Source organism: Aythya ferina, assembly GCF_964211825.1.
Source record: "Aythya ferina genome assembly, chromosome: 5".
Lineage (NCBI taxonomy): Eukaryota > Metazoa > Chordata > Aves > Anseriformes > Anatidae > Aythya > Aythya ferina.
Window position 1 is genome coordinate 42,234,595 of NC_140301.1, and position 18,825 is coordinate 42,253,419.

At 36.9% G+C, this 18,825-nt stretch overlaps 1 protein-coding gene across 6 annotated transcripts in view; it reads right to left on the reverse strand.

The window, feature by feature from the left end:
- Positions 1 to 396: 396 nt before the first annotated feature.
- KMT5B (lysine methyltransferase 5B) overlaps positions 397 to 18,825 on the reverse strand; it is a 29,047-nt gene continuing 10,618 nt past the window's right edge. For 4 of the 6 annotated variants that reach the window (XM_084522245.1, XM_084522246.1, XM_084522247.1 and 1 more), the window contains exons 4-10: positions 11,284 to 11,449; positions 9,912 to 10,021; positions 8,287 to 8,453; positions 7,589 to 7,608; positions 7,271 to 7,407; positions 4,453 to 4,649; positions 397 to 3,087 (exon numbers count right to left, since the gene is read on the reverse strand). In XM_084522245.1, coding sequence (XP_084378371.1) covers positions 1,619 to 3,087; positions 4,453 to 4,649; positions 7,271 to 7,407; positions 7,589 to 7,608; positions 8,287 to 8,453; positions 9,912 to 10,021; positions 11,284 to 11,449 — 2,266 coding nt within the window. In that variant the 3' untranslated portion in view covers positions 397 to 1,618. Of the gene's footprint in view, positions 3,088 to 4,452; positions 4,650 to 7,270; positions 7,408 to 7,588; positions 7,609 to 8,286; positions 8,454 to 9,911; positions 10,022 to 11,283; positions 11,450 to 18,825 lie in introns of those variants that run through there. The other 2 variants (XM_084522249.1, XM_084522250.1) reach the window with 2 other exon arrangements.

Genomic DNA, 18,825 nt, shown 5'->3' on the forward strand with positions numbered 1-18,825 from the left:
ATTAAGAGGGGATTAAACTAATACAACAGTACGTGGTTTTTGATGTGACTTCTGTTTCTACACCCTTCGATACAAGAACTCTAAACCTTAACCCATGGTTGAGTAAGAACACAAATACCAAACTGCTACACAGTTATGACAACTATGAAATATGGTAACTTTAAAGAGTTTCCTTGAAACAGGTCTGCAAATTAGCTGATTTATACATCAGAACAAGTTCATTGTGCCCACAAGTGGTAAGTTTTCCTAATGTTCTTTTATTTAAAAAAAAAAAAAAAAAAAAAAAAAAAAGAGCCAAACATTGCCCTGGTGCTCTTCATTGTTATAAAGTAGACTCTGAAGTATCAAGTGAACTACATAAAAGCAAAGAACTCCAACTGATGCAGAGTTTAAAACTAGGTTTACAAGTTCCTATTTTATTGGCATGGATGTATTTCTAAACTTAAAAACCCTTCTGGCAAGTTATCTCAATTTCTTATGACAAAATTTCTCACAACACACAAATATTTACAACATATACATATTTTTTCAGTCTTTTACAACTGGTTCTTAAAAGACAAACATTTTATAGGTTACCACAGAACAAAAGCTGTGACTTAGTTGTTTTTAATTTCATAAAACTATCATAAGTTAAAGTGAATAGATTTTCTTTAAATTCCTTGTAGCATTTTACAAGTGCAACAGAAAAAATATGAAGAACCAATTCAGGATAGCTGCAGTTCATTGGATAAATGTTGCCCGTTGTAATCACATTATTTCACAGCAAATTCTTGAAAAAATAAGCACCAATCATTCTTGCAAAGAACAATTTTATCTAAAAGTATTGAAAAGTGTTAAATACAAGGTGTTTAATTTACATAACAAGCAATAAATACACCATATCCAAACTTTTATTCTGCATACTGCTACCCTTGTACATATAATGTACTAAAAAGTCAGCAAATTGTCAACACCTTTTAATTTTTTTTTCTTTTTTTTAAAGAAATCAATTTGACTTCCAACCAACGGTTTGCTACTATAACAAAGGCCACAAACAGTACGTCTGGGACAGCATACAGTGTTAAAACTGACAAACTCCAAGGGGAAAAAAACATCTAGCAAATAAATTGAAAAGCTGTAGTTCATTGCTGGTGATATTAACATATACTAGAAAACCTTAAATATGCTGCTACTATGATTTTTTTTTTTAATTGTTTAGTCAAATATTGTAAGAGCAAACTAATGCTCTTACAGATCAAAAATAATTGTGTAGCCACACTGTATTCTCATTGTCCTGCATGGAAAAGATTTGATGCAATTTCATAACTTTGCTTGAGCCTTTATTTTACAACAGAGCATTACCTCTTACTCTAACTTAGAATTGCACATAAGAAGGCTATTAAAAAGTACAATAAAAATCTGCACAAATCAGACTTAAGAAGAGTCAGTATGCTGTACACTTTCTACAATATTATGTTGATAGGTGAATAAACAATAAAGAAGTGCTGCCACTAAGTCTTTCAGAGAGTTCTTCAGTTGAGGAATAATCAAATGGAATTTTTATTGTTGTTTTTTTTTTTTAATTTTTAAATTTTTATTTTTTAAAAATGACATCCAGGTCAGTTTAAGACCTATAAGCTTATGCATTGAGCCTTAAAGACTGATCTTCTCTCCTCCTGGAAGAAATATCAATATCTATTGAATCCTTGCCAACAATGAGCCTTAATCTCTTTGCTGGAGGAAGAGGAATAAAGTCATCGAATTCATCATCATAATCATCTTCCTCTTCATCATCTTCTTCTGATGAAGATTCATCTGCTGTTTCCTCCTCATACTGAGCATAATCATCTACCTCCATTCTCGACTCCAAAAGGGAGAGAGTTTCACTACAACACACACCATTTTCATGAAGGTCCTCAGGGTACGTTCCTCGGTTTTCTTCCTCTCGTTTTAGCTGTATTTTTAATTTTGTTGAACTATTGCCTGATCCTGAGTTAAACCCATTATTTAGCTTTGCTACATATAAATTATTATCTTTTTCATGGTCTTTACTTAATTTGATGCTTATTTTTGAAGAATTCATTCCATCATTTTCTTGGTCATTTGCCTTGCTACTGCTATCGTGGCGTCTACGAAGAGTCAGTTTAGGGATCCCAGAGCTATTTTCAAGGATTAGTTGTGCATCATACCTCGTGATTCGTCTTTTCTTTTTACTTTTTGCAGTTCTAAAGCTGTCCTTTGCTTTAAAATTGTCAGATGTTACAACAGAGCAGCCACCAGATCCAGGGACGCAGTCTTTATAGCCAACAGGTGTCTCTACCAAATTATTCCTCTCTCCGTGTTCTGAATGAGAACTGATCAAATCTGGTACTTCATCGGTCACGGGTGTATTGTGCGTACTATCAGTTTCATCTGCTTTTGCAGGTGGTTTCGCCACTTTTCCTTGTCGAGACTTCTTTTTTGACATGCCTGCATCGTTCTTCTGGCACCTAACCTCCCCTTTATGTGATGCTCCATGAGCCAGATCATTTTCATTTGTCACATGAGACTGCTGCTCTAAAACGTCCGATCGCGTTCCAGTCAAGTTATTCTTATAGCTATCCAATGTATTTGGTTCAAGCTTTATGTCAGAGGTCTCCTTCAAACTCATCCTTGTTCTCATTGACCTCCTTGTTATGTATGTGCAGGGTGGTATATCACCATGCTCATGAGCACCTTTCACAGAATTCAGTTTATACTCCCTTGCTGCATGCCTTGTTAAGCATCCACTAGAGACTGCAACTTTGACTGGTCCCTCTAATTCTTTATCTTTTTTAATGGGCAAGTTTTTATATAAAACTACTTTAGGCTCTTTGAGAACTAAATTTCCCATTTCGAGCTTTCTAGAAGTGTTCTTCTGCTCTGGCCTTTTGCACTGATTTCTCAGCTTAATCTTCGAAAGTAAAGGCTTTGCAGGCTTTTTCAGTCTCTTTGGTACCCTGGAATTATTTAGATGAGTTAGTTTAGATGAGGTAGAATTTGATGATGCTGGAATTCTTGATATAGACTGTCTGGTTAATGTTCTATTTTTGCCGTTCTTTTTTACACCAATTGAAGATTTTCTGTTAGCTGCAAAAGAAAGAGGTGTTAATGACACTGATTTAACCCAAGGTTCCCACTCCCCAAACACTGTAGTTATTTTATTTATTTTTAATCAAAACTTTAACTAACTAAGGCTCTAGCAATCACTTTAATCAGAATATGTCAAATGGCCTATAGAGTATGCAGTAAGGAGACAAACTGACTAATGTGCAACTCAGAGATGAAAAGATTGTCAAAAAAGTCAAAAGTACTTCTACATTCCAGGTACACTTCCCTTACTACCTCTAATATATGCAGTTTGGTGGGTTTTTGTTTGTTTTGTTTTATTTTTATTCAGTTTCTTCTTCTACTGAATTTTCCACAAATTGATCCTGCATGATCCTCAGCATTTACTGAGCATTATTCCAGCAAAAGCAGAGGATCAGCAAGCTCTTGTTTTAATCCCAGGATTTTTTCTTTTGGGGAGACAAACCCAAAACTTAACTACTGTAATGATTTCATTTTCAAGTCTCCAGTTGTCTGTTACTTACAGCGATAAGCAACTGAGCATAGCCTGCTCAAGCAAAGCTACAACTCCAAAGCTTTATAGCTAGAGATCATATAACTGGGAAAAGGTTGTGGTTTTTTTTGTTTGTTTTGTTTTTCAGCTTCAGAGCAGCGAACAGGAGACATATGGAACCAAAATATTTGAAGTGACTCAAAAACTGTTAGTTAAGTCAAAGTTGAAATTACTTATATCTTGCCTATATTCTGTGAGGAAAAAATGAGACTTCTCTTCATCAAGTAGTGAGTGTCAAGAGCATCAGAAACAAAAAACCCCTCCCATTTCTTCTGAGATTACTAACTGTACACTGTCACTTCAGAAGAAGTATTTAAACTATCAGTCCTGGATGTGTAAAGGGAATAGGTGCTCAGTTTAAAGCATCTCTACAGGAAGCGACTATTTTGCTTGGTAATCTCAACTAGCAGTATTTATATAAAAACTGTTTTCCTACGGAATGTAGATACCTCAAGCTCTATGAGCTTTCTTTCCTAAGCAATAGTACTGCATGTGATTATTTCCCATATTTCTGAAGTATGTAACTTCCCAACAGAGCTCTTTAGCTGACAAATTTAGAAATATGTCACTAGCTATTAGCTACTGGTGTACATAAAAAACGAAAATGAGAACATACAAACAAAATAAGAATGTACTACCTTTCATCACAGAAAGGCTTAAGGAAATCTGTTAAATTGCTATATAAATTACCTTTGGATTCCTGAATCAATTAGTTCTAAAAAACAGTATTTGAGATGCATCTCAACATTAAGACAGCAATTCCATCACAGTGAAAGTTTTTCATTTTTTTATGAATCCTTTAGTCCTGCACTCCAAGTTTTTCCCATACTTACTTGCATTAGCTTTTTCCTGAGTGGTATCTGCATCAGTGTTAGAGCTGACAGACTGGCTGTCTGAATTTTTGCTGCTGTCACCCAACTTTTTGAGTCTATTCAATCGTTTATCTGTTTCTCTCAGTCCATATTTACTATTAATCACAGGAGTAGGTGCAGGCAATCCCACTCTTGATTTAAAAGCACCAGTTCCGCGTCTGTAAAGAAGAGGATGACAATATATTAATAGCTGTTAGTATAAACTTACATCTTTGTTTCATATGTTAGTCTGAATCTTGTTGTGTTTGGATAAACAATATCAAGAACCATTGAATTTATTAACATTTTATTAAAACAGCCTACAAATATCCACATAGATATCTCTTTTCAGCAAGAAGTTCCGAAATACCTTCCATATATTTATTGGAAGAAGAACAAACCTAATTTGCAATTTTGCTTTTTGTCTATTTTAGTATGTTTTCATAATGAAGTTATACAGGTGAAAATGAAATACAGTAGTTCAAAACACTACTTGAAATCAACTGAGGTAACAGTTTAAATTAATTATTTTTCTTACTCACAACAGCCTAATTAAAAAAAAAGCTAGCTGCAGTTACAATGCTTGTTACTGCATCAGCAAGAGTTATAAAGTGCATAAAATCGAGTAAGATTATCTCATATTTCTGTTTACTTTTGGAACTGACATACTTTTAGTCTTTATTTACCACAAAAACATCTGAGTTAACTTGAAACTTTTTTTAAAAAAATTAATCACAGAAAAGGGTGGAGATTAAGAATTCCATCACTTGCATTTCAAACACTACTACCATGTTCACTTTGGTACTTGTCATCCAGTAAGCTTGCACTTTGGAGAATTATCGAAGACAACTTCAGTTTGGATTCCAGTGTGCTGCACTGGAAGAAAATCCACAAAGCGTAACCAAAAGTACGCCGGAAAGAGATTGGAGAGGATCTCAAGTGTCACAGGGTTAAATATTATTATGCATATACAATAATTGTTCTCAAATTAACTGGTATTTCTTTGATATGGAACATTCTTTCAGTATTATTTTCAATTCCACAAATTACAGGCAGCTAAAATAAGATACTAGGCTGAGCCCAGCACAAGCAGCAGTCGCTTCAGATCAATGCCATAAATAACCACAACTGCCTTCTGACACATCTTCGGTGCCCAGTTATCCCAGTTAGACATCATGAACAGCATGCTCGCTCACCTAACAGTGTGAATGCACATTTTCTTGGTGATGGTTTTTGGAGGCTTAAAAATATTTGTACAGTGCTAATCTTCCCTCAGCTCCCAAGTATATCCCCTAGGCTCTTACAAGTCTAGCATTTTAACATTACAAAATTAACAATCTTTGCAGAATAGTCAAAATGTCATCACTTAAAAATTATTTTTCCTGGTGTTCAGTGAGATGACTGACTTCACTACATATCTCCTTTTTCATAACATAGTCATCCATTAGGTTGGCTTATCTGTGCTATTAAAGACTCATTTTCCCTTGCTCAGCTTCCTTAAACTCAAAACTTCCCATATTTGACTTCTGTAACATAATTTTGTGACTGAAAAGTAGATTCTTGAAATGAGAATTACCAAAGTCTTAGCTTTAAACTACAACATTTTCATGGACTTAAAATCCAAAGATGACTAGTTTGAGAAAATATTCTGACACAAGATCTTGGTCTGTCCTGCAAGGAAGTATGTCCATATTACATCAAAAGCAACAAAGAAACTTGAGCAAAAAGAAAAAGAAACATCTCTCTCCAAGAAGCAAGGAAAAATATTAAATGGTACCCATTTATTCAACACTTAACAGCTCCCAGGACTGATGTACATTTTTACTAATAACTCTTTAGATAAATCCTAAGACTGTAGCCTTCACTTGGAATGATCTACCAACATCATATGACCTTGGAGGCCCACAGCAGCAGGTCTTCCCTTGAATTGCAAGAATTGTTAGTGACCATAGTAGCTAGTAAAAATTAAGGTTGGTAATGAAACTATTTACATATGTATGCATTAAACTATTTCTCAATATTATTAATATTTTGTCCTTCATAGGTTTCTTCTCTCTACAATTAGCTCAAACTAACAGAATTGTTATGGGTTCTGCATAGTTCCTCTTGGAACCAGGCAAGGCTGGCACAAATCATGTTGAACCACCATGCTCAAGGTAAGAAGTTGTTTAGCCATGGCAGGAAACAACTATGAAATTCTTTCAACTGATTTTGTGAAGAAGCTAGGTTGTGATAACCTGGGTAAAAAACAAATAGAAACAAGTTTGCTGTTATGGTGCAATGGACAGATACAGTCAAGTACTGTCCAAACTTGTAGACCTTCAATAAACAATTAAGTTCTAGTAATATAAGGTGAAAACTACTTTGCCTATTTCCATCAGAACAGGACTTCAGATTAACAGAGAAATTTGCCTTCTCTAGTGGAAAAAAAAAAAAAAAGCTGCCATTAGGAGCCAGATGCTAATGAGCTCATAGCAGCTAAACTGCTTTTCCTTGCAATTCTACCTTATTCAGAAAAATATTTTAAAGAATCTAGACTACTTTTTGTCATTCTGGCTATTTCTAAGACAGAAAACTAAAAGAAAAACAGAATGCAGGAGTTATCAGGAAACAAGATAATTCAGTAACAATTAAAAAAAATCATTATGATGAATAATTAGAAGGCAATAATAATATATCAAAGATTGGAGTACTCATAACCAGGTGCCTTCAGTTTCACAAAATATATCATGAATATGCCCAATTGGGAAACTTATTTATATCAACTTTCAATTGGAAACTTACTTATATCAACACATACCTTTCACAGGTGTAACATTCGCAGTATTCATTATTTTCTCCAAAAAATCCATCTCCGTAGTAACAAGAGATTTCTTCTCCAGGCTCAATATCTCTTAGAGCTTTCACACATGCTGTATCTCTTCCAGTTGACACAAACTTGGGAAGAAGATGACAGGAAGGGGAGGAAAAAAAAAGTAAAAGAAAGGCTAGTCATTAAGGTTGAACAGTATCTAAGTGAGAAAACAAGAAGTAAAACAGCTGGGGAGGAAAAGGTGAAGGGACAAAAAAAATATAAGAGTGGGGTGTTTTATTTATTTATTTTTAATGTCTTGCTTACCTTACAGTTAGGTCTGCAATCTGAAAAAGGTCCAAAAGATAAAGTCAATTAACTGTTGATAAGACCTGAAACATGAATAGTTGTAGATATCTAAAGTAAGGATTCACTCTGACTTCAGTAACTCTAGAATCTCAACTAAATACTGGGAGTCATATTAGTATTGCATGAAGGTATGTACCAGGAGATATTCACTTTGATATCATTTGGTTCCTGAGCTCTTCTTATGCTACCTACAAGTTTTCAAATTCCCTCATTTTTAAGGTAACAGGGTTTATGGTAAATCCTACTCACTTCTCCTTCAGCATACAAATGCAACAGAATAAGCAAAGGGTCTGCGTACGAGATTGAAGGAGCCACAATGAGTTCACCTAAAAAATACGTTACAGCTGACTACATTCACAAACTTTGCTACAGCAAGACAGAGTAGACCCCAATGCACTCCACTAATTCAACCGCCAGTTCCAAAACCTCCGTGAAGGAAGAAGGCATCACTTTCCAGAGCCTCCTTTGACTTTCCCAGTTCATAGCTCATTAGCTGTTGTTTGTTAAACTCCCAACAGAGCTTTGTCCTGCACTACTCCAGTATAACAGATTCAGGTATTTTCTCTAAATTCCCGTGTCATTTATCTCACATACAATAACACCTCTGAACAGAATTGCTTGTGTCATTCAACATAGTTCCTATATTCGTTACTCACCATGATTGATAAATGCAGCAGGACCAAGCCACAGCTGTGCACAGTTTTTCCGTGTGGAATACATTACGCTGAAGTCGTTTTCCCCATGTCTCAGCAGCATGTTTTCTTCCATTTCTGATAGTTCGGCAATACACCCAACGAGTAATTCTATTTTATCATTCCGTTTCCTTTATTGTAAGTAGTAGTAAAAATAAGAATATGTATCAAAAATTACGAAGTATAATAGCATGGCATTTCTTCACAAAAAAAAAAAAAGCTGTCAATAGTTAGGATAAGTATATTTTTTCATCTATATGAAATAAATGTTGTATTTGGTACTGTGTAGTACTATATACAGTATTGTATAGTACTATATAGTACTGTATATATATACAGTGTATATATGTATGTGTATATATATATATATAGTACTATACAGTACCAAATGCATCACTTCTGACAGACATCACCGTCATTGTTTCTATGGTCTCTGAAGAAACAAGCAAGAGACTGAGAGTCGATTACTTCATCTACTACAGTTGTTAAAACTAAAATGATTTTTTTTCATTTTTACTTACTCCCTCAAACCAAGCATTTTAAGTGCAAAATTATCCTTTTATAGGGACTACTCAACATTCCTTATTAGCATTATGTCTGAACAGTAGTTTTCAAACTACTGACTATTTTCCAGCTATTTTGGAACACGACTTTTGTTTGTCTCGCTCAGGTTGTCAGGCAAGATTTTGAGCACAAGAAGTTGATTCATTTTCAACACATCTAAATATACAAAGCTTCTACCCCAAAGAATCAGGCAAGGGAGAATTAAAAACAAAATCACACACACACAAAAAAAAACAAACCACACACACACACAAAAAGATTATACCATGATTGTGGAACTTCCAGCTATAGTCATGATATAGAAACTGGCCTCAGCCTTCTTGAAGCTTGCTCTCCCACATATTGAGGCCCCAGCCCCACAGTAACAGCATGGTTATTTGGTATGCTGCCAGTGTAATGCCTAGCCACTCAATCCTACCCAGCACAGAATAGCATATCATCATCCCGGATGTGCTGTTACGAGCATCCAGAGACACACAGCAAAGCAAACAGAAATGTCTGGGGGAGGGAGGAGGTGAGGAAAGGGAAAATTAATTTTAAAATCTGGGTTAATTTGGCTATCTTGTAGTGCTGCCACTGACAGGTCTATCTTGAAACTCAAACAGGAAAAAAGGAGAAGGGAAAAATACACCAGGGTTCCAGCTTTGTGCTTCCAAGAGATATTTATCTTTCACAATCAAAATATGCAAATAACATCCTTCAGTTTCACAATGGTAGAAAACTCATTCCCCCCCTCAATTACCTGTTTTGTAACAAATCTGACATCATCCGAGTCTTGACATGGGTTTGTTTCTCATAGCAAACCAATGACTAATGATTTGAGAAAAATAATTATCCGACAGAAACAAGATAACAAATGTGTATATTAAAAACTCTGTGACTAAGTCCAGCTATACAAGGGAATACCTCATGGATGCATGTAGCATGTATTAACTAGTCAAAGAAAAATTCCCAAATTTGATTTATAAGTAGAAACAATAAATAACAGGCAGAAACAGAATGCAACAGTAAGCTGTATTACTTACCATTCTTTCGTTGCAACTATTTTGGCTCCGTTTTGCTCAGAAGAATACCGATTACAAGGCAGTATCTCAAACCCACTGTCAGTTGCAAACATCCGTAAATAAATAAATACCTGCAATGAAAGAAAAAAAAAATACTATTCTGTTAAAAGCAAAACAAAAAAAAAAAAAAAAGCAAGAAAAGCTGTATATAAAATGACGTAAGAAAGACAAAAGAAATACATTGCAAAGGAATGTTTTGTGCTGAAATGCATATATTTATGTTTTTAAATAATGCGTATAGTTAAGATGTTAACCTTATAACCTTATTTCTTCAAAGTGACTTGCAAAAATTCTCACATGGATAACGTGACCATCCAAAAAATTTAAAGCAGTTGAAGATGCCTTGAATGGAACGAAATTGGCCCTGCTACTGAAAATGGATAATTTCTTCTTTAAGTCACTGAATACTTGTGTTCAAGAATTCTTCCCGGGTCTTTAAGAACCACTCAGACCTAACAATCTCATCGAGTCCAATTTTATTGATTTCTCCATGAGAAGTCTAGCTACTGAATTCAGGGACTGCTGGATCAGTTCAAGTTTTCAAGTTGTTCCTTTTGGTGGCTTTAGTTAAAAGTGAAGTTTTATTACTCAAAAAAACATTTTTAGAAGGCAGCATTTGCTGTTACTTTATTCTATGCTACTACATTTGATCCATTTTAGACTAGGAAAAGGCCAATTCCTTTTGGATGTCTGTGCATACAATATACTCTTTCTAGAAGGAGCTCTTTTTTAAAAAAAGTAAAACAATATTATAATTTCTTTGCAAATTTGTGTGTCAACAACCTTCGTGCTATACACAAAATTCATTTTGGGATGTTAGAAGTGGAGGAAGCAGAATGATGTTTCTACGTAAATGCCCTATACCCAAAATAGCTGAGGTATACTGCGGTATCAGGGCTTCTCCCTTTTCCTTCATCTTTGACCCACAATTTGATTTACAGTAGCTGTACATTAGAACAAACCCCAAAATCCATAATGAAAACAAACCCAAACCAAGAGTAACAACAAAAAAGTCCTCCAAACTCTTTTCTCCCAGCAGTAGGACTTCTCTCTTCTGCTGAGGACTTAAGCCAATAGCAGAAGGAACTTTGTTTTTTTCTACATGTCTATTAAATAAAAGGCAATGGAAAGTTAGCCTTTTCCCAAACCCCCTTCTCAAGTTCTCTGGGTTTTGAAAAACACAGGAAGTTCATGTTAAAAAGCAGTCAAACAAGTAATATATAACAGAGCAGCAGATTACTTCCCTTTACTACTGCTACAATCCTAAGAAACTTGTACATTTTCTTAGCCTTTCAACCATCTGAAAAAGCACATTAATTACAAATACACCTACATGTTCCTTGAACAACCTTTCCTGCATTTTGTTCTTGTTAAGAAAATAGTGCCGGGCCCAGTCACCTGACGTCAAGGACTTGAAGGCTTTTTCTAAGTGCTCATCTTTCTTAAAACGTTCAATCACCTCTTTTAGTTCTTCTTGCCTTCCTTTTATAGGTCGAAATCTGAAATAAAGAATAAAGCTATTCCAGTCCACTGTTATTCATTCGCAGTTCTTCCTCACAGTAACTCACAGCACATAGATCTTCTGCTAGCCAGATGAATGCATAAAGAAATCGACTCCTAGCATAAAGAAATTGACCATTATGCAATCAAATCACAGCCCCTCATTTCCTGAGATAAGGAGAAAGGTAAGGTAAAGCCAAGCGTACTGCTCGGAACTTTGAAGCCCTCTATTCTGCTGAGAGGCACATTTTATTTATAAAACAAATCGCTAAGATTGACCAACACAGAGTAATGTTTCAATATTTTCAACACCTCTCATTTGGAAAAAAAAACAACAGCTAAAGAACTAGTATAATAGAAGTGTCAGTGATTAGGAGATTTAGGACAATTTAATATCACTAGAAACACATGTACAAGAAAATCCAGAAAATTAATTGGATGCTGCAAGTTTCCTAATAAAGGGATCTATGCACAGTTCTGGCTTTTGTAGTTGGGCTGGGAGATAGAAGTGTCATTTGAAATTTAAGCTCTTTACAACTTCACGTTACACTTGGGATTTTTTAAATAGCGAACAAACAATTAGATGATGCAACTGAAAAGCCCGAGTCAGAAGAAAAAATCTCAAAATAGAAAATAAGGAACTATTTTCATGAGGGATTCCAGATCAGCTCTTGCCGTACCAAACAAACTTACTATTCACATTCATAGAAAATACACCCATTAGTGACTTCACAAAAAAGTTTTGATAATAAGTAACACATAGCACAGGTAACAAACTGTAGGAGTGATCTTCCACATACCCATAGAGTTTTAAGATGTTTTCCCCAAAAATACTTGCTACAGAGAATTTACATAACTAAAAATCACTGGTAGACAAAAATCTGGAAATAAACCCCTGTATATTAGCAGAGAATTCTGGCTTCTTCCCAAAGCTTGAGATTTAAGACAAACTGTCCTTCATACATGTATTTTCAACAGAAAAAAAGGTTATGGAAAAAAACAATGCCCTATATCAATGTAAGAAGGAGCAGCCCCATTTCTGAGCTACAAAACCATCAAGAGAAAGTAGAATTTTGAGATTATGTCAAATCTCTACAAATTATCTTTAAGCATATACCCACACATAGTTTTGAGGCAGAGGGAGGGCGTGGAGTTGTGTGCTTTTAATTGGATAGCACGCCCCAGGGGAGACATCAGAAAGATAGAGAATTCCTAGGGCCACAAGAAACAATTTTCTGTAGCTCCTTCTACAGCTCACACAGCATATGACAGAACAGTTAAACAAGTTAATCTTATGGATTTAATCAAAAGCTGTTAAGACCTATTATTTGCTTCTTTAAGTGTATACCAGCTTCCTTATCTTTAGTGGGGATTTACCATATGGATTTTACTTCCTTCTTACTTACCAAATGAAGCCTGGATTTGACGACAAAAGCAAAAAAATGGGAAACATGTTCTTTAGTTGTTTAAGTTTGTGGAAGGAACTTCATCAGCTCCTTGGCTGATAACCCTAAGTGCTGCACATCCCAATTTTAGTTTAATTAGAAATAGCTAATAATGGAGGGGATTCATTAGGAAGAAAAATGCTCTATTTATGCTCCTGATACAATAAAGAAAGGCCTCCTAACAGTACTATCACTTCTAGGGGCAGTGCAGGTTAATCAGCTTTCCATGCTTTTACACAGAACTATCTTCTCTGCAGTCTCCATCTGAAAAAGCTTCCGTGTAAGATAATGACTCTGCAAGTCTTCAGATCTTTTTGAATATTGCAAAAAAAATATCAGCATAACCCTGTGAGCTTTCAGAGCAGAAGATACAGTACGTAGTTCTGAGGGACTTCAGGTAAGTATTCTTCTGGCTGGGATCAGAGCTAAGAAAATTACAGTATTTCTGTCAAGAAACAGATGATGCGCTTCTAAAACATACCCACTTAAAAATGAAGCAAATATTACACCAAAGTTTCAAATTAAGATTTAAAAAAACAAACAAACAAAAAAAACACAACATACTTATCCTCTCTCCCTCAGAACAAACTGCCTAACAAGCTGGTGAGACCTTATTGTGGAAGAAAATTCCCTTCAGATGACACACTTGGCATTTTAATCTGTAATACAAAGTCCTCCTCAACTCCCAGTCAGATACAAGCTGGAGACAATCTCCCAGTTAGCCTAAAAATACAAAGGAGCTCTCCCAGGTTTGATAGTCCTAACTCATAAAGCATCCTCAGGTATGACAGGAATTCAAAATGAGATTGCCTGAACTGAAGCTGACTAGTTTCAGAAGATGACACTTGTTTTCAGTTGGAATCGCTTACACCTCTCAAAACACAGACCCTCTGTACTGCAGCACAAGTACAGAGCACACGCCACGCACAAACCTGACAGGTCAGCAGTTTGTTTACACCTGTAACTACAAACGTTACACGAGGAAAAGGAGTACGATTTGCTGCTAAAAACTGGTCTTCAGCCATTCTTTCTGGGCTAAATGCATGACTGCCCTCTCCTTTTCATTTTTTGTGTTAAAATTGATCTCTTTTTCCCTAGAAGAGCGATCTGCAGGAACAAAGGTAGATGGAAAAACCATCACATTCAATATTGCATTAGCATCTGAAAGATGTTTTGTGCTGATAGACACAATAATACATTAAGCAGCATTTTGGTTCAAGCTGGCTAAAGAAAGCAGCATCTTAACTCCCAGGAAGAAAAAAAAAATAAAAGCAGATGCAAAGCTTAAACAGTGTCTCTTAACACACCTACAGAAAAAGAATCTACAGCCTATGTTTTCTAGGGATTAGAAGCACATCTAATAGTCCCAAAGTGGCTCTCTTATTTCCCTTCTTCCACAACATATTGTTCTCAGAGGCTGACTAGACACCTAGCCTGGACTACTTACCATAAGTAGCTCAGAACCAGGCACCAATCCTGCATACCTCTACCAATCACATTCAACACGTGTTTCTGCAGTTTTGGTTTTTTTTTTTTGGTCATTCCACACCACTAGGAGAATTCCTTTACTAGTCTAGCTGTAACTCATGCATTATCATACCTGGCAAGCAGGAACAGTATGTCCCCAAGCCTTGAAAAGACCAAAAAGAAGGCTAGAAAACGGTGAAGGGATAGCAAACAAATCAAACCATTAAAAGGTCAGGTAATGTTAGGGTGTACGTCAGGCATTTGAAATCTGAAATGGGAACTGGGTCTTTTGGAGTACATGACTCCTTAGCCAAGGGTTCAAAAATCTTAGCAAGGATCTCCTGCAGCATCTCTACCAAAATGTTTTACTGAGATTACTTACATGGCAAAGAGACAAAGAAAAAGACAAGAAGGTGTCCAAACAAGCAACAGAAGTGTCCAAAGGTATGTGGAAAGAGACTGGAAACCAGCAACATGATGTAGAGCATCTCACTTCAAGGGTTCCCAAAACTCAGTGCGACAGGATGCCGCTTTGTACCTTGAGGTAGCGAGCTTTTCACTGCTCACCAGCACAAGTAACTGCACTGAAAGCACGAAGACTGAGCTAGTGGAGAACACTGCGAGGCCGATTCCACACGAAAGCCCCAGTACTTTCAAGTGGCTATCGCCATGTAGACTGGAACAGGTACCTGCCGATTTGAGACACTATGGAAGCCGACGTGCCAAGAAAGCCTAAAACCTTTATCTTCCTTAAGAACCCGAGGGCCTGCTGTATTTAATAGAGACACCTGACTTCTCCAAGGAGCATTATGAAATAGCAGTTTATTCATTAGTCTTTCCCAGCACTACCTACAAGGAAGCCAACTAGTTATGAGAAACTATTTTAAGTGCTACAATTTTGGTGTTACAGAGCTTCCTCATTCACACACGACATTAACAATCTATTTATCTACTGGAAGCATCTACATGACTGTTTACCAACACCACAAAGAGATCCTGAAGAGACACTGCAGCTAAATGTATTAAAAAAAAAAAACAAAAAAAAACCACATACCTAAAAAGGCTTTTGTGTGTCAGTAAAATGGGAGAGTACTTCAAAGAGAAAGAGAGACAGAGAGCACAAAAAAACCCCAAACAACAATCCCAAAACTCCCAACAAAACAAGACACCCCCGTCTCTGAACAGAGAGCCAACTGAAGCCTGAATTATGCTGATCCAAACTTCTGGTTTGCTCCCATGAATAGCACCTGTATAAGATTCCATCATGGAAACTGGACAAGATGCTCTTTGAACCTGACCACAGGCACTGACTCTTTGAGCTATCCTACAAACAGCTTCAGGGACCAAGTCTCACAGACCATGGATGGAGTCTGCTGCAAAACAGTCTGGCTGTTAGAAGTAAGCTAGGAATGACAAACTCAGCTATCCCAGTATCCTTACAAGCTGCAGAATAGAAAACTTTAAATTTCCATAGGAAATATTTATTTTTCCCTAGTCACCAAGATCAAAAAAATAACCTTAGGCTACTGCAATTTTCAAACCAGCTAGAGGATGATCTTATCCCAGTTAAGGGCCAAACTGAGGCTGTCTCAACAAGCAAGACGTAGGAAAATGGCTTGGTGAAGCAAAGCTCTTTCTCTCTCAAGTTTCTCTTACCTCTGGAATACTTAAAGAATCTTGAAACTCCAAGGTATAAAGCCAAAGGTCAGTGAGATGCTTGCCTATAAAGGAAGTTAAAGGAGAGGTTCTGGTAAGTTCAGAAGCACAGCACCTTCCTCAGTCACTGAGAGCAGTGAGTTTGAACAGAAAGGATAACAGGCCCTGAGAGGGTTCTGCAATAGAACCCCATGTAATGCGTGCATCTGACAGCACCACCGCATGGCAAGGAGTTTTGCTGCTAGGCCTAACTCTTAAATTCTGACTGGGAATGCCAGGAAGAGTGAATTTATCAAAACACAGCATCCCACTGGCCTCTCTCATCAACAAGCCCTTGATAGGTATTTTACTTCAGTGGCTGTAGAAAGACAGCAAATTACTGTTTAGCTCATTCCAGAGATTCAGCACAAAGCTAGCACTGCAAGGCTGTTGAACATTTCAAGACAGTGTAACAAGAGCTGAAAAGAATCTGTTTATAATCAAAGTGGAAACAGTTTTTTAGTTAACATTCCCCCCCAGTTGTTCCACGTTTAACTGCCAGTGCTGTTATCAGAAAAAAAGATGCCATATTCTTTCAAGGCCGAAGTTCAAGATCTCATTTTTTAATGATAATCTGCTTTACTTAAAATTTCTTGCACATACCACTGTGGTCAAAGCCCAAGTACAGCCTAGACAGAAGTAACAAAAATTCCAGCAGCCACAAAAATCCATTCTTCTTAATATAGCTGGCAAATAAATGCATTTTTCAATAAATGCTGGGGACAGAACACAGCAGGGAAAGCCCACGTCCCTTCATTCTTACCCTGCCACTCCACACAGCAAATTCAACTTAACAGTCAGCTTGACTACTGTGTGTAAGCCTCTCCATCCTCTGGAAACAGAACATTTCTTAATGCAGTGCAGCTAAAGGTGCAACTAGAAAAAACGTGCAAGAGTAGCTTTGTTTTGTTTTTTAGGTCCAAAACATTCAGCAGCAGCAGAGCAGCTAGTTCCAACGTGTCACTGTCTTTGGAAAGGAGGAGAGAGGAGGAAGAGAACCAGGAGCAAGTTAGACAACTTTACTGAATTCAGTAAAGTACAAAATAAAAATAGGGGAAGATGGAATTTACACCGAAGTCAAAGTCATTTTTGGCAGTAAGCACACAGACACTGGTGTCTGAAGAACGTACAAACTTCAGAATGAAAAAGCGTATCACTGCATAAAAGAGCTGTGTGCCTCTAACACAACATCTCCACAGTGCCACAATGCCAAAAACAAACTACAAATGGCCGTGCCACCTCCCTCAGCAGGTGCCAAATAACTTCTTCTACCTCTGAACTCTATTCAGTCAAGATGACTCTTGACTCCTTTAATTATTAGCTTGCAGTAAGCTGAAGAGAAGAGATTCAGCACAGACCCGTGGATGTAAGCGATATGGATCTGCTCTGCCCTTTTTGCCTTTATTGCCACAGGGACTCCAAGGGGCAGAGTGGCACAACCTGTCGAGCTCAGGAATGAGCAACTGCTTACACTGCGCTCTGGAGAGAAAGCAGCTTCAACTACACCATCCCCAAACACGCCTTCTCACCTTTGCTCTGGAAAACAATTGTTCTTAAAGCTTGCTCCTTCATCAGACAAAACCACCAGTTTGTAACTTCACTCAAAGCAGCAGCACAGAGCTCAGAAACACCCCTAACTTCTCCTGAAACAGGCTGTGATGGGTTTGACTTCCTCAATTGCCAGGAAACTTAAGACGGAATTGCTTTCAGTGATCCCCAGCACGATGCTGAAGTTTGAGGGTATCAGGAAACAAGAGGGACAGGTAAGAGCAGCAGTATGATCAAGAGACTTGCTTAAGATTGAAATACTGACACTAGGCAATCTGTTACAAGGTGGATTAGCAATCGACACACACAACTTCGGGACCCAGCCTCAGCCTGGGGAAAAGCAACTGAGTATAGCACTGGTGAGATAAGCAACAAGTCACTTTTTCCAATTGTCAGTTTTAATCCCTAGTGTTTGACAACCTTCAAACCAGAAAATAATAGTTTGCAAAACAACAAATGGGTTTTGTTTTTTTCAAACAGAACACGCATACAAACCGTATTAATGATACACACAGGATAGCCTTTGTCTGCTTTCACATGAGTTGTACAAGAAATGACAAAACCTCTTGGAATATCTACATTTGACAAGATAATTCTTACTATCACTTTTTTTTTTTTTTTAAAAAAAAACAAACAACAACAAACTACTAACCTGCTCTTTTGCTGAGATATGAGCTACCAATATGAGGAAGATGAGCAGACGGCCTGTAAAGAGGGCCAGAAGCTCTAGAAACAGATCTGCTTTTCTCTTGGAAATCCAAGATGATGAAAAAAAAAAAGTAACTTTTGGGTAAAGCCTCTAAAGACATTTCCAGATACCTTTTATGCAGTCTATCAAATCCTTGGTGGCAAGAAAAGATTTCAGCGAAACACTGGACAAATTCAGGTGGGGATCCAACCTAAATCTTTTGAGAACTAGCTTTCAGCTCTTCCAGACATTACTGACTTAACAGCTTACAAAACTAACAGCCCAATTCCCAAGACGGAATTGGGGACCTTCATTTTATTGCCTCGAGGGAAAAAAAAAAACAAAAATGCAGTCAGGTTCTCATCACCACTCTACTACTGCGTCAGTATAAAGAAGATGGTAAACCAGAAGAGAAGAAAGAGTTTCCAATAATAATCTAGATATTTTCCTATTTCCGTTTCTTCTCTGACCAACATACTCCTGGCAAAACCAGAGAACTTTACAAACTCAGTATTCAGGTACTGATATTTTG